Consider the following 13,964-nt stretch of genomic DNA (forward strand, 5'->3'; position numbering starts at 1 on the left):
ACATAAAAATGAAAATGAGGCATGAACTATGATGAAAATTTTTTTATGTAATTTTATTTTAATTATAAATCTTCTCACACATTACTTACAGAACAAAACCACATGAAAATGTTGATGAAGAATTGATGAAATGTGATGGTTTCACACACACACACACACACACACACACACATGCAGACAGAGTTTGTACACAAACTCTCATCAAACCATGATGAACAAAAAGATGATGTTGGAAGCTGATGGCCGCCTCCTTCCCACACAACCCAGCACTAGTAGAGGTTGTGAGACATTGTACTCTCCTTAACAAGCTTCCTGAAGGTGAAGATGACCTGAGCGTATAGAGAGTCTTCCTGCGGCACTGCACGCACCATCTCCTCGGGAGGACCTGCCTCGTAGTCCATCTTCTCTATTCCATCAAGGTCGCGTTCCTCCATGTCCCCATTTTGGAATACTAAAATGGAAAGATTTTTTTTTTAATATATAGATATATGGGTAGACATATATGGGTAGATATAGATACATAATACTTATTCATGTCTTACTTCTCCTGGACTTACTGAGAGACTTAGGGGCTGGTGCTGAGAGCAGACTGGACTGTGCTGACGCCACACGGCCGTACATGACCATGAGGTGCAGCAGGTCGTCGGTGAGGGCAGGGAAGGCCCGTCCAATGGCCACCAGCGAGGGCAGAGACTCCTTGATGATTGTCAGCCGCTTGTTTTTACTTAATACTGTAAAGGGCAAGAAATAGAGGGTCATCATGAGTGACCTGAGAGATGACTTAGCAAAAGCTTAACTTTCTGTTATCTACATGAGTGAGACTGGAAGTGGTGTGGTATCAGTGGGCCTGATAATAGGAAGGACATGGAGAAAGTATTCAGTTCTTGAAGAATAAACATAAATTTAAATTCCAGCCCCCAAAAATCCTGAACCTTCAAGTTAGTACCTTTCAGAGTTCATAAAATTTTCTTGTTCATCTTAGAATCCACTTTTATGCAGATATGACATTTTGCATTTCATGTAATACTTTGTAGTTGTGGCAATCACCTATTTTCTTATTATTGCTGTTTATTAAAATGTTTTCACAGAAGCAAATTGAGATCAAGGTCTAGAAAATAACAATCTAAAATAAACCACACGACAGCTGCAGCTGCCTGATAGGTGCCCTGAAAAAAAAAAAAAAAAAAAAAAAAAAGTCTGTTCACTTAAGTCTGACCCAAGCTGAAACCTAAGCATGGTCGTAAGCACAGTGCAGATTAGCAGAAAGTGCTGCATGAGATAAACACAAAGAGAGGTTAAAGAAAACTTGGAAGCCAAAGCAGTAGCCAATCAGCACTCAGCTTGCAGACACACTTGGGTTTATGTTGTCAGCTTGGGTCGGACTTAAGTGAGCAGACTTATATCTGTAGCTACATCTCTACTAACATGATGAGGTCCATAACACATTATGGCCCAAGATGGTCAGCACACTATTTGGGTTGACTGTTATTCAACGCAGACAGTCTTCAGAGCACTGGTACTAGCCCTGGCTCAATAACAAGGAGTTTGATGCACACTAATTAGTCACCAACTTTGATTCTTTATCCACAGTCAATAAACAAAGTATACAACTAGACCTACAACTAAAAATCAAGTTCATCACTAACCTGACAGCAACGTGGCCAGGGTGTTTATTCCAAGCCTTGATATACTAAGGGTGGAAGGCATGGCATTTTGCAGAGCAAGGTGGGAAGTTAGTTCAATGGCAAACAGCTGTTTTTCTAAATCAGGAAGCTGAAGAAGTTCAGGAATCCAGTTGAGGCCAATGGCAATATGCATTGATGGAACACCCCTCACCACAGCCCCAAGTAGTTCTCCTGGGTAACCCTGTTGAAAAGGGGACGCAATAATTTGGTCAGGGATATGGCTTAAAAAAAATAAAATAAAATAAAATAATAATAATAATAATAATAATAATAATAATAATAATAATAATAAATAAATAAATAAATAAAAATAAAAATAAAAACTACAGCTAATGCTAATCAATGTAACAAGAGATTATTACGTCATGTAACATCTTCCTTAATACACATCAACAACTTCCATTTTGTCTTGTCTATTTTATATCTCCAATGCCCAGTCTCTGTCCTGTAGTGCAGTGGTTCCCAACTTTTTCAAAGCCACGGACCAGTTGAGCAAGTGAAAATATTCTGCGGACCAGTACCATAAGCATAGATCCAAGCATACACTGACATTTATAATATAAATATGGCTAGGAGCAAGTGCAGGAAGTCATCCCTTAGGCTTCAAAGGTATTCCAGACAATAGAATAAAGTGAAGCCAGTCAGGACCCATGTCAGCCTACATACCTGGAAATGCACCAGCTTGGCCAATGTTGTGTCCTTGAGGAAGGCCTGATGGATGTAGGAGCACACAATGCTTCGTACCTCCTGCAGCATTAGGGCTCCAGCGCCATCCTGAAATATTATAATAAAATTTAATCAACCCAGCCAACTTAAATCTGAAAAAAGACATTTAATCTACAGGTGAGAAGGTTCAATTTCAGCCAGTAAATGTTTTGAATGTCAGGCCCCACATTTATTTGTATTTTTTACAATTGAACTATATAAAGCAACTTGTCAATTGAAGCACCAAGGAGCAGCATGAGATGGAAATGCTCACATGCATCCATATGAACACTTCAATTATTCATGTACCTGGTCCTGGACCCTAAAGAAATTGTGCTTTAGAATCCATTTTTACTTTCAATCAATCTGCCTATAGCTCTAACTCTTTCCTCTGAGAAACCTTCTTGAAGGAGTGACCATGGCTGAAGTTCAAAGTTCACAAACTGCCTTTGTGCAACATTCACATACTTCTCCCACCTCTCTCTTTCATGTATTCCTCAATCTTGTCAATCAACATTTGCATGTAAGTCACCCACCTTCTCATGCTCCTTCATCAAGCAGGCCTCAAGCAAGATTTGTACTGCAGCACTCTCCTGGGTGAGCACCAGCGCCCCTCTCAACTTCTCCCTCTCCTCCTCGATGGTCTGAGGGGAGGTGGTGGTGCCAGCGTTGGCACTGGTTCCCAGGCAGTGGGCAATTGCTGTTGCAGGTTTATTTTGCATTTGCTGCGATAGGAAGGTACGTGAAGACAGCAGGTACACTTGCAGCATGTACATCACCAGGTGCAGCAGAGGAGCACACCTGAAAGAGACCAACAACTGGACATTAGGACTCAGGCATGTCACGGCAAATCCCACATAAAATTTTTGCATGAGGTGAGTACCAGACAATGCCTAAAATGAATTCTTGATTAGCGTGACACAAATCCACACCAGATTCCTCCTTGGTATGAGTAGTCTTGCGAGGGGCACAATGAACACCATTACATATATTCTTGTGCTGCATGGGATGAGTCATAGAGGTGGATTCTTCATAGCTCAGTGCCTTTGCTTTGATCACACAATGTGTATATTCTTGCACATTCTCTTAACAATGATTCAGATCAGAGAAACTGAATACAAATTCATCCTGGATAAATCCATGGGAATTGGTTCCAGATCTGGCTCTTGCCAAGCCTAAACTTAGGTGAATATACCACTAAACACCTCTCCGTTTGACAGGACAACACGTCGTGACACGCCCATCCCCCTCACCTGTAGACTTGATCATCACAGCGCAGGACATACAGGGGATCCAAAATGATGTCATCTTCGGAGAGTGCTCGCCGAAACTTTCCGTGGACCTCTATGGGCAACAATCCCTCCACAGTCATGGCCCACAACCGCCGGGGGAACAGGGAGTTGAGTCGCATCCACACTTGTTTATAGGTGTCTGAAAACCAGAATGTGCCTCAACTGTTTAGACCTCCAAAAGTTAAATTCTTACATACAAATGCTTAATGAAATACATATGCAAAGTGGCTCAAGGAAAAAGCAGACTGCTTCAGAAGCCTCATGAGACGGAATAATGCCCCCTGACACTGTAGGGAAAAGAATGAGACTACAGTATGACCTACAATGCTGTGATCTGTAAAACAAAACAGAAAAAAATACAGTATATATGATTGCTAAGATAAGTGACATAAAGGAAGATGGGTGTACAGAAACAGCATATTTCCTCACCAAGAACCTTGCGTGGGATGCCAGGCTGCAGGAGGCACTTGATGGAGGCTACAAGAGGACTAGCCAGGGGCCAGAGTTGGTGAGGCGGCATTCTTAGCAGGCGATCCAGCAGCACCAGGACTTGGCCAGGGTTGTGGGCAGCATCCTCAATAGCTACAAGTGAAGGAGAGGTTACTCATGCTGCTGCCTGTCAAAGTAATGGTAATGGACTGTTGCACACTAACATTACAGCTTTGAACATATCTTCACTGAACACTTTTCCTTGCTTTCATTAACAATACAGATTTTAGATACACACACTTTCATAGAGTGAGATCCTCTACAACAACTACCTTGAAGGTCATGGACCCTTTGATTTTTGTGAAGGGGATTCAAATTTAACCCGGTAGCAGCGATGGGCCAAATTTGTGGCTTTACCGTGTAGCAGCGACGGGCCAAATTTGTGCCAAGATTTAAACCCCCAAAATAGATGATGCATAATCTGATCACAAATGCTTGGATATATATTATGAAATGGTTTGTGTGAGGGGTGATTTTTTCTCATTTTTCTTGCTTGGAGGGACCATTAAGAAACATGATCCCTGCTGCTACCGGGTTAATCATAAAGACGGTGCCTCCCATAACATCCTAGACTTGGAGATGTGGCATAATTGCAATAACTCCTTACCTTTAGATACTGAGAAATGGTCAAGGGGCAGCGGTGGTGGAAGAATGCCAAGTCTGGAGTTAGCTGAAGGCGTCTGGTAGAGCCAGTCCTCCACCAGACACAGCTGGGGGTAGTGGCTGACCAACAGCTTCACCAGGGGAGAATACAAGCCTGAAGCAGAAAAGAACACCTCAAATATAAGAAGTTTTTAGGCTACTCATTTCTCATCTGAGCTCCTCCATGGTAGAGTCCAAGCATGTGCTGAGTGAGTGGACATTGATGATGATGCTTCCTGAGGCTCATGCTACTCCCACGTTTCTCCTCTCATCTAGTCATCATTAAATCTTCATATGAAAGAAAGATCAACAGCGATATTAACCTATTAAACAGCAAATACTCTGGATCAAAAGATTCCATAAAGACAAATGTGTGTGCTAACCACTAGACCAATGCCTGTTAAAACTATAGTAATATTACATTAGTCATCGGTTAGCAGGCAAATCCTTTTCAATCTATGAAGAAAAGAGAGAAACCAATGGAGTCTTTTCAATACCCTTTTCGAAGGCATTCCAATACTGTGTCATTGAGAAAAGAAAGCAGCTTCATATATTCCAAAATTAGTAATTGTCATATCTAATACTTATATATCTTATGTATTTTTAAAACTGCTTTACATTAGTACCGGTACATGATATATGAAATAGAAAAGAATGATTTTTTGTATTGAAAGCATGTTTTACTCAATACAATAGGCATATTTGCTGATGTATACAGTGAATGAAACATAAGATAATCCCAAAAACCTCGGTTCAAAATACGGACTTATAGGGATGTCCTCGGCAAAAGATCAGGCCTAACCTGGGAGTCACAGAGTACGTAGCCCTAGTAACTCAAGTCCTTTATGACTCTTCCTGCTGACCACTGTACTATCAACACCTTGCTATGCACAAGCTTCTGGTGGTTTAATTTTCAAACAGTAACTATAGCTTTCACAGGCAGAAATTGTGCAGTCATCAATTCTTTCATTGGTCACACAATAATATTAACAATGCATTTTTTTTTGTATAGCCTATTTTTGTTTAAAAAGAATAAATGAAATGTGCATTGCTGCAGATGCAAGATGCCTGAGAAAAACAAGGGTTGGGAAATCTCTGTAGTCCATCTGGAAATGCACTGTGGCTGGTTGAGAACCACTGATCAAAGGGCTAGAACACAGCTTGTTGATACTTCATGACTGTCTCTTCATCAACATACCTGCATAGAGCCTCTGTTCTTTCTGTGCATGTGAGAGCAGGTATCTGATGGGCAGCTGAGCAAAGAGGTGAGGGGAGTAGATGTGGATCCTGCGGGCACAGGACAGCAGCTGGTGACTGTTGCTGAGCCGCACGTCCTCGTACAGCAGCAGGTAGTAAAGCAGCAGCAGCTGTGAGGTCATGACGGAGGCAACGGGTGTGCTGCCACTAATACTAAGGACAAAACAGTTAAAATAGTTCTTGAACATTTTAAAAGCATTCAGATTATCTTTTCATTCCTGCTCCTAAAGAATCCCTCAATGAAGTTTTCCAGTCTTTCCACTCACTTCCCTTTCAAATTCGAGCAGATGATCAAAGTTTTAGTAATATGACAGCCCATTCTTGAAAAAAGGAACTGATGTAGGTTATGTGAAAAAGATTCTTTCCTAGGCCATCACCCTGAAGGAAAACTCCCAAAAGAAGCAGCGTATCAAAGGTATAGATAAATGTAAACGTCAATATAACCAGGGGTCAAAACCAACCTATTGGCAGATGAGGTGGCTTGTGAGGGCAAGTGAGAGGCCTTGATGGTGGAATTGTTAGGCTTCTTTGGGGCAACAGCAGCATTCCCCCGCAACCTTCTCAGCTGGGTGCCTCTGAATGCTCCCCTAAATCTTGACCCAGAATGTTTCTGTCGCAGTAAAAAAAATAATGTGGATTTTCTGTATACAATTCAGATGATTCATGTTCTTTTTTCTGTCCATAAGCCGTCAAGGACCTATTTCCTAGGGATCAAAATATGGACTACAATGAAATATAATGGATTGTAAATTGTCACATAATTCAAATTCCATGAGAAGAAATGATAAGTGATGATGAAATAAATATGACAATAGTTTATCACAAGGAATAACTGCACCAATCAAAAATCTATGTGCATGTGGTATGGCAAGATGAGGGGAAACAGTAATTCAGTGACTTTGACACATGACAAGAATAACTGAGGATGACTTAGTGAAGAGAGAGTGAGGGCAGGACTGAAGAAGATGGCATCAGAGGGAAACAACCGGTAAAATGGATTAATATGAGCATTGGAGAGAGCTAACATGCAAGTGAGTGTGTGGAGATGGAGTGCTGGGACAGAGAGAACAGGACACTCTTCTAACACAGGTGCACCTTGAGGAAAGTTCATGTGAGGGGAGAGGGCATCAGATAGATTAATAGATATATTAAAAAAAATTACCATATTTTGACTTCTTCCTGGACTCTTCTCAGTAAATATGGACTGAGAAAAAACAGCCATGATCTCTTCCTCTGATATGGGCTCATTGAAGTGGTCTGACACCCCCCCTTTGCTGGCACTCAGGATGATGGAGTTGACGTACACATCAATCAGCTGTGGCATCACTGGGTGCAGCGGCGTGGAGCAGGCACAGATCTGACTGCGAGTTTAAGGTTAGAAAAGTTTTAAAAATGCAAGGAAATGGACTCACTTCCCCCTCTACCATCTTTTTCCTTATAAAATTTTGCAAGAAGGGTGTATGGTTACAAAACTACAGCACTACATTTCTTTCTCATCTTCCTTGCTAACTGCCCAACACTTAGAAAAAATAGCGACAAATGAAGGGAAGGTCACGGACATTACAAGCAAAAATTTGAAGTAATGGGTTAAAACACTCAATACAAGCAGCTTTAGTTCTTGATATAATAAGAATAACAATGCAACCACTTGAAACCCCTAATTTACTTTAAGATTGCTCGCTAAAAAGGGACTGAAAAATATTCAGAACTTTTACTTGTGCTCTTAACCCCTTGAATACAATGACAACCCCTCCATGCCAAGGCTGAACTGTGAGCTAAATAGACACACACATAAATGTCTTGAGCATGATTTATTTTCCTTTTGGGCAAGAAAGCCTAATTATCTGCTTACTTGTAGATCCAGTCTTTGATGGGGACCTTGTGCTTGGTGAACATGCGACTCTTGAGCTGGTGGTACACACAATGGACTGGGAGAAAGCCTGGGATGTTGGCATTCAGGCCTGACGTGACTGGCACTTTCACAGCATGTGCCGTCACCACCTGCAAATCAATGTCACAATGGTGTCTCGTCACCTCACATGTAAGGCTTATGCATGAAACAATAAAATGTCATTCCTGTAAGATAGAGCATTACTACTTTTTAAGAGGGAGGCCCCAACTTTTTTTTTTTCCCCTATACTGTAAATGACATCTATTTTTGACATCTATTTTTTTACTATCACATCTCAGGAGCAAACCAGAACTGATCTAGAGCTAGTATCAATCTCCTCTCTGGCATGGTACCCATATCTTATGTAAATAAAACCATAAGTATCTGGGGCAAACCACAATCTCTTCAATGCCCTCTAAATTACCTGCTCTGTGAAGACATCGTGGGTGAAGATATATTTGATGCGGCCCAGGCTGGAGGCACGGGTGATGACCTTCATGCCCAGAGCGGCGCTGACCAACTCAATGATGGCGCTGAGCTGCTGGACATGGAAGTGTATGGCCATGAGCAATAACATGGCTCCAAACGAGGATGACACCCCGCTGGCCCTGGGTAAAGGATGGAAGGGAAGCAATGCAAGTTACTCAATCCTGCTCAGATCAAATATATTTTACAATAGTGCACCACGTTCATGTATAATTGGTTGTCAAAAATGCATGTAAAATCTGAATCTGTGGAAACTAGGCCAATGATCCTATGAAAAAAATTGGTTTCAGGCTCATCTAAAGACTTGCCTGCATGTCCTTGTTACTATGATATCTATAATGTTCATGCTATCACGTTCCTTCCTTCACAAAAACTCACCCTGCGAAATATGCCTCCTCCTTAACGAGCCATTTGATCCACTCCGAGGCTCTCCGTTCATTATCCTGAGAGGAGATGAGCGACGGGCAGGCAATGAGCATGCAGAGGCCCGTGCTGACAAACCTCACACCCGCGGAAGACGGGGGAGGTCGACACGTCACAAGCTGCAGCAGGTACATGATCTCTGTGTCCTCGCTGAACCTGTGGAGGGTGTTCGGGCTCATCAATAACTATCATCTTTTTATGAGTATTCTCTCTTCCTCTGATCAACTTCTATGAAACTTTCTGCCTTTATAGTGCTGATCTAATCACCTATCCTGGTACCTTAATGAAGAACATGCCTAAATGAGCACAAAGTCTGATGAGATCTTTTGAATTCTTCCCCTGATTCTAGAAAAAAACATGATGATAATGAAAAGGATAAGACTAGCACTTACTTGAGGTTTGCCAGACTCTTGAGGGCACAGTAGAGCCTAAGCAGTGCAGTGGCGTGGATCACCTGGGAGTCTGGCAGGGTGTCGTTGCTGTTGAAGAGCAGCAGGTTCCTCAAACGCTCACTCAGGTCTGTGCGTAGAGCCACCAGTGCTGACGGAGGCTGGTCGTATTTTCTCTGAGGTAAACAGGAATAGATTTGAACCTCTTTAAACACTCTAATTAACAAACATCACCATTCAAAAGTTTCCTTCTTATTTTCATATAAACACATACAAAAATACCACTGTGAAATACAAACAGAAACTAACAAATGTGAAAGTGTATCATTTATAAATCACATGTGACTGGGTAAGGAAAAATGAAAAGAGAACACTCACCCTCTGGCCACTCTTGACAAACTGTGCAAACCATGAGCGCTGTGGCTGGTTGGGTGACAGCAGAAGACCTGTCACGTAGCTCACCACGTCCCCTCCCTCACTCCCCCCACACACACTGCTGCCGCCCAACCCTCCAGTATTGGCCACCTTGCCAGCATCCAGTGTGAGATAGATTGCTAGCCCAGGCATCCGGCACTGCTCCACCTGCAGACATAACAACGACCCGAATGAGGCAATGACATGGCATGAAGCATTCTTTCAGTAAGCTGACTGTGAAATAGTAAATGCTGAATAATGAACTTTATATAGTATGAAAAGAAAATATTTTACTGTATATATGTCTCAAATTTCATGGTACTCTACTTCATATACAACAATTTCTCATGATACAATGATGCCAAATGTTCATGTATATAATAAATCTCTCAACCACATGACTATTACAACCAAACTTGATGTTCCTCATAGACGGAAGCCACACAAAGTTAGAAGGAACCTGATTTCTTAAGAACCTTACTTGTCCATTGAATAAAGTTTTGTATACCTGACACCAATAGCTTTGTATACACTGGTCAACCATCATATTCATAAAACTCTACTGGGACTCACACAGAGCGTCCGCACGTTGAGGGCCTGGCTGGGGTTCATCTGGCATAGTGTGCGCACAGACTGGAGTCTCACCAGACCACCAGGAATGTCTTCGTCCTGCTTGTCTCCATTCATCACCAGGCCTGTCACAACTAACAACACATGGGACTCATTAGTGGTATGGGTTCAGAAATCATTGCTTCTAAAATCATCAATATGGGCATTGCAAGAGCCTTTTCCACAACAAACAACCAAAAAGCACCAAGAAATTAAAATAAACGAGAAAGTAATTTTAAGTTCATATCAGTTACATTATAATGTTATTATTATCTACAAGAGCATTCTTTAAAAATAATATTGCCAACATTTTACCAATAACTCATATCTTAGATGCTGAAAGGGGATTTTTGCTCTCTAAAAAGTGCAGGTTTCCAGATGTAAAATCTAAAAAACATCATGTTCATGTGGATGAGTTTCCCATCTTTTCAGAAACACACAGGTTCAACTTTGAGGAGGAAAAAATCTTTATCTAGTCCTTACCTTCTCTGAAGCAGTCTGGCTGGTTGGCCACCATGCGGGCAATGAGCACTGGCCCATTGGTGACGTGCAGCAGTGCCTCTGCCACCTCTGCTGGGGGCAGTAGTGCTGGCAGCTCGGCCAGGGCAATGCAAAGAACATCGCTCACCTCCTCCAGGTAACACGGGTTGTCAAAAAGCTCTGAAGCTTTGTGATAAAAGTCTTGACGTGGCTCCCGGATCTGGAAGTTTAGGGAAGGAATTTTACTGACTTCTAATTAATATTTAGTCTAACATAACTGCATAGTATCTACATTTCTTCACATCAACAATGCTCACAAAAACTGCATACATTCTAAGGGGATACAGTAAAACACTATTTAGCATGAATGAGTTGAAGATTCAATTAAACATTGGGCAAAATAAGAGACACTATCAAATGTACATGTGAAATAACACACTAATTTAGCACAAGTTTCTTTAACAAGTATCACTGTGTTGATATCCTACAGTACTTCAAGTAATTTTAAGACAAACACTATGAGTCAAAGTATTTCTAGATGTAATAATATGAAATGAACAAGTAACTGATGAATTTATTCAAGGGCAGCACACTTGGATTCCATGGTAGCGAGCATTTTATTTCACACCATCTGAATATAACTAAATAATAAACACCTGGAAGAATCTGAATATAACAAAACAATAAACACTTGGAAGAATCTGTAGGTATCCAAGTCTCTTTCCTGACAACTTCAAGATAATTTTTAATGAACATGACTTGGTAACCTTAATAACTGAAAATCTCTACATCTGAAAACTTTTTAGAAAATAATTTACTCAGTGACCCCAAACTATCCATCCTTTGCAATTTAAATCTGTAAACAAGACATGAACCCTTCGGGCCTTACCTGCGCCATCACCAGCAGCAGCTCAGAGAGGAGGAGGCGGAGGCGGCGTGTGGGGTCTGAACACTCAAACTCCAGAGCCAAGCCATTGGCCAAGTTTTGCACCAACACACTCTCATTTTGATTTCCACCTCCAAGCTTCTGCCTGAAATTTCAAATATCATATTAGTAACTAAAATAAATGGGTAAGTGCATTGCAAGAATATGGATAAGATTCAAGAAACAGAAAAGGAACTCATTCATCTCTTAATAGCTAGTTACACACAATGTAATTTAGACAAGAAAAGTAATATCAGTATGTGAATGTCCACTATAAAACTGTAGCTGAGAGGTGTCAATTCTCTGAAACACGGGACTTTGGGTGGGAAATGAATGTATGACAACTTTCCTTGGCTAACAATCAAAACCGTGTGCCGCACAACCAATGAAGACATCAAGGTCAGTGATATACAGTTGTGCTAAAGAAGATACCCACTGGTGCAGTAAGTAATTTCATCTCTAGAGTTTTAAATCATTTACATGCTTTCTCATAATTTACGAAAGCCATGAGTAGCGGTTCAAAGTACTCTGCGGATTTTTCTAAACTTGTTTGATGATTGATGATGCTTGTTCGCTTGACTGGTTGGAGTCTAGTACTGCTCTCATCCTGTTTCTTGTGATCTTGGTGAAAAGTTTGCAGGGTACAGGGAGAAGACTAAATGGATGATAATTCTTCAAGCCTTTTATGTTCCCTTTCGATGAATTAACATATGGTAGCATTTCATAAATAATTGAATTAGTTGCTTAATATTTCTGATCTTTTTTCATTAGGTCATACACCATTTTCTCCTGCTTTCCCTCTATTAATTTCTTACACAGCTTTCTTAACTTAGCCCACAGTTACACAGGGAACTTCTTACTTTTATTGAAGCTTACCTTACCTTACTTTACTTAATTTCGATCAATCCTTCTCCTCAAAACCATCCTCCTGCCCATCCTAATTACAGAACAGCTCGGTGTAGAATTTTTCCGCAACTCAAACCAACTCCTCCATGTTATTTGTTGGTGACATTTGCATCCTTCAGAACAAACAACTGATATCTGCCAGTGCCCAGTCTTCCCATGGTTGCTGTTTTGGCACTTCTGTCAATCTTTCGAGTTTCTTCCATCTTGTTCGGGTTAAAATTACGGATACACAAACTTCCTTGCAATTGATAAGTTTTGTATATTCTCCCACATCTTATCCCTTTTTACTTCTTACTTTCTTATATATGTGTTTCTCTATATCTTTAGTTTCCATTGTCTGTTCTGCCCTCTTATCTCATCCCTTCTATTTTTTACTCTTTTATCTCAGTGTTTCTCTGATATATTTTCCTTCTGTTGTAAGTTTACTGCCATGGACTGTGGACTGTTGCTTTATATTCTATTGCTGGTGATGTTGACACTGCAATAATTCTGGTTAGTTTGTTGTTTCTCCTTCGTTTGTCATTTTCCCTTTGATGGTTAGTTAATTAAAGTTAGTTAGTCAATTAGTTAGTTATTGTTAGTAAGTTATTGTTAGTTAGTTGGGATGTCAGTTAGTTTGTCAATTAGTTAAGTTTGTCATTTGTTTCCTATATCTTCTTTCATCTCAGGAAGTGACTTGTTGAATAAGTTAAGGGGGAGAGAGAGAGAGAGAGGCGGGAGGGAGGGGAGGGTCACCTGAGCTGCTGCTCCTTCTTGACGTCCATCTCGAGGGCCGGGAAGTCGATGGAGAGCAGCGCCACGAGGGAGTTGACCACCTCGATGCCGGACAGGATCCTGAGGGTGACCTTCCTGCCGGCGATGCACTCCGCGGAGTGGTCCAGCGGGGCGATGAGGGACATCCGCACCAGGCAGGGCAGCACGGCGCGGATGTCCTCCTCGCGGCAGCATGCTAGGGTGTGGATGTCCGACTTCTCGATGGCCCGGAACACCCGCGGGGACACGGGCGCGGCGGCGGGCATGGCACAGCGGGGGAACAAGGGCCGCAGACCACACGCTCGCCCGTCCGCTTTGAGACTGAACGCGTGAACGCCGCGCCGCTGCTGCCGAGGGTTGCCGGCGAGTGGCGGAAGGAAAACTTGGGCTCCTTTTTTCCCCAGTGAGTGTTGTAGTGTACCATGAACGTTGTCTGACTTAGGTGAGTCTTCTATCATACGCCTTGATGTGCTTTTGATGCTTGAGCGCAGCCCCTCCAGGCGGTGTGCCAGATGGCCCAGGTGATAGTGTGTCACTGTCAGACAGATGCCAGATATGACCGATTGGCATATCTATTTTTTCTTAAAAACTACAATACTTTGATATCTACGTTACGTC

The 13,964-nt window shown here is 41.7% G+C and overlaps 1 protein-coding gene across 1 annotated transcript; it reads right to left on the reverse strand.

The window, feature by feature from the left end:
• Positions 1 to 24: 24 nt before the first annotated feature.
• On the reverse strand, positions 25 to 13,829 carry LOC126987774 (integrator complex subunit 2-like). Its single transcript, XM_050845086.1, has 20 exons — positions 13,329 to 13,829; positions 11,652 to 11,793; positions 10,766 to 10,982; positions 10,247 to 10,377; positions 9,638 to 9,841; positions 9,263 to 9,435; positions 8,826 to 9,026; positions 8,386 to 8,569; positions 7,923 to 8,071; positions 7,233 to 7,431; positions 6,532 to 6,680; positions 6,012 to 6,223; positions 4,779 to 4,928; positions 4,112 to 4,264; positions 3,644 to 3,821; positions 2,927 to 3,191; positions 2,352 to 2,459; positions 1,647 to 1,866; positions 558 to 731; positions 25 to 451 (listed from the first exon to the last, which is right to left on the reverse strand). The coding sequence occupies exons 1-20, from the start codon at positions 13,802 to 13,804 to the stop codon at positions 270 to 272; spliced, it is 3,867 nt and encodes a 1,288-aa protein (XP_050701043.1). The 5' UTR covers positions 13,805 to 13,829; the 3' UTR covers positions 25 to 269.
• Between the last annotated feature and the right edge of the window lie 135 nt (positions 13,830 to 13,964).

The sequence above is a fragment of the Eriocheir sinensis genome, chromosome 66, assembly GCF_024679095.1.
Source record: "Eriocheir sinensis breed Jianghai 21 chromosome 66, ASM2467909v1, whole genome shotgun sequence".
In the NCBI taxonomy this organism is placed as follows: domain Eukaryota; kingdom Metazoa; phylum Arthropoda; class Malacostraca; order Decapoda; family Varunidae; genus Eriocheir; species Eriocheir sinensis.

What these genes read in the sequence shown, in the direction of transcription:
- LOC126987774 (XM_050845086.1), bottom strand. Translation starts at nt 13,804, where the DNA reads ATGATAGAAGACTCACCTAAGTCAGACAACGTTCATGGTACACTACAA. An exon ending in AAGAAGGAGCAGCAGCTCAG is followed by an intron (nt 11,794 to 13,328) that starts GTGACCCTCCCC and finishes TTGAAATTTCAG; the next exon opens with GCAGAAGCTTGGAGGTGGAA. An exon ending in ACGATGTCTTCACAGAGCAG is followed by an intron (nt 8,072 to 8,385) that starts GTAATTTAGAGG and finishes ATTGATTTGCAG; the next exon opens with GTGGTGACGGCACATGCTGT.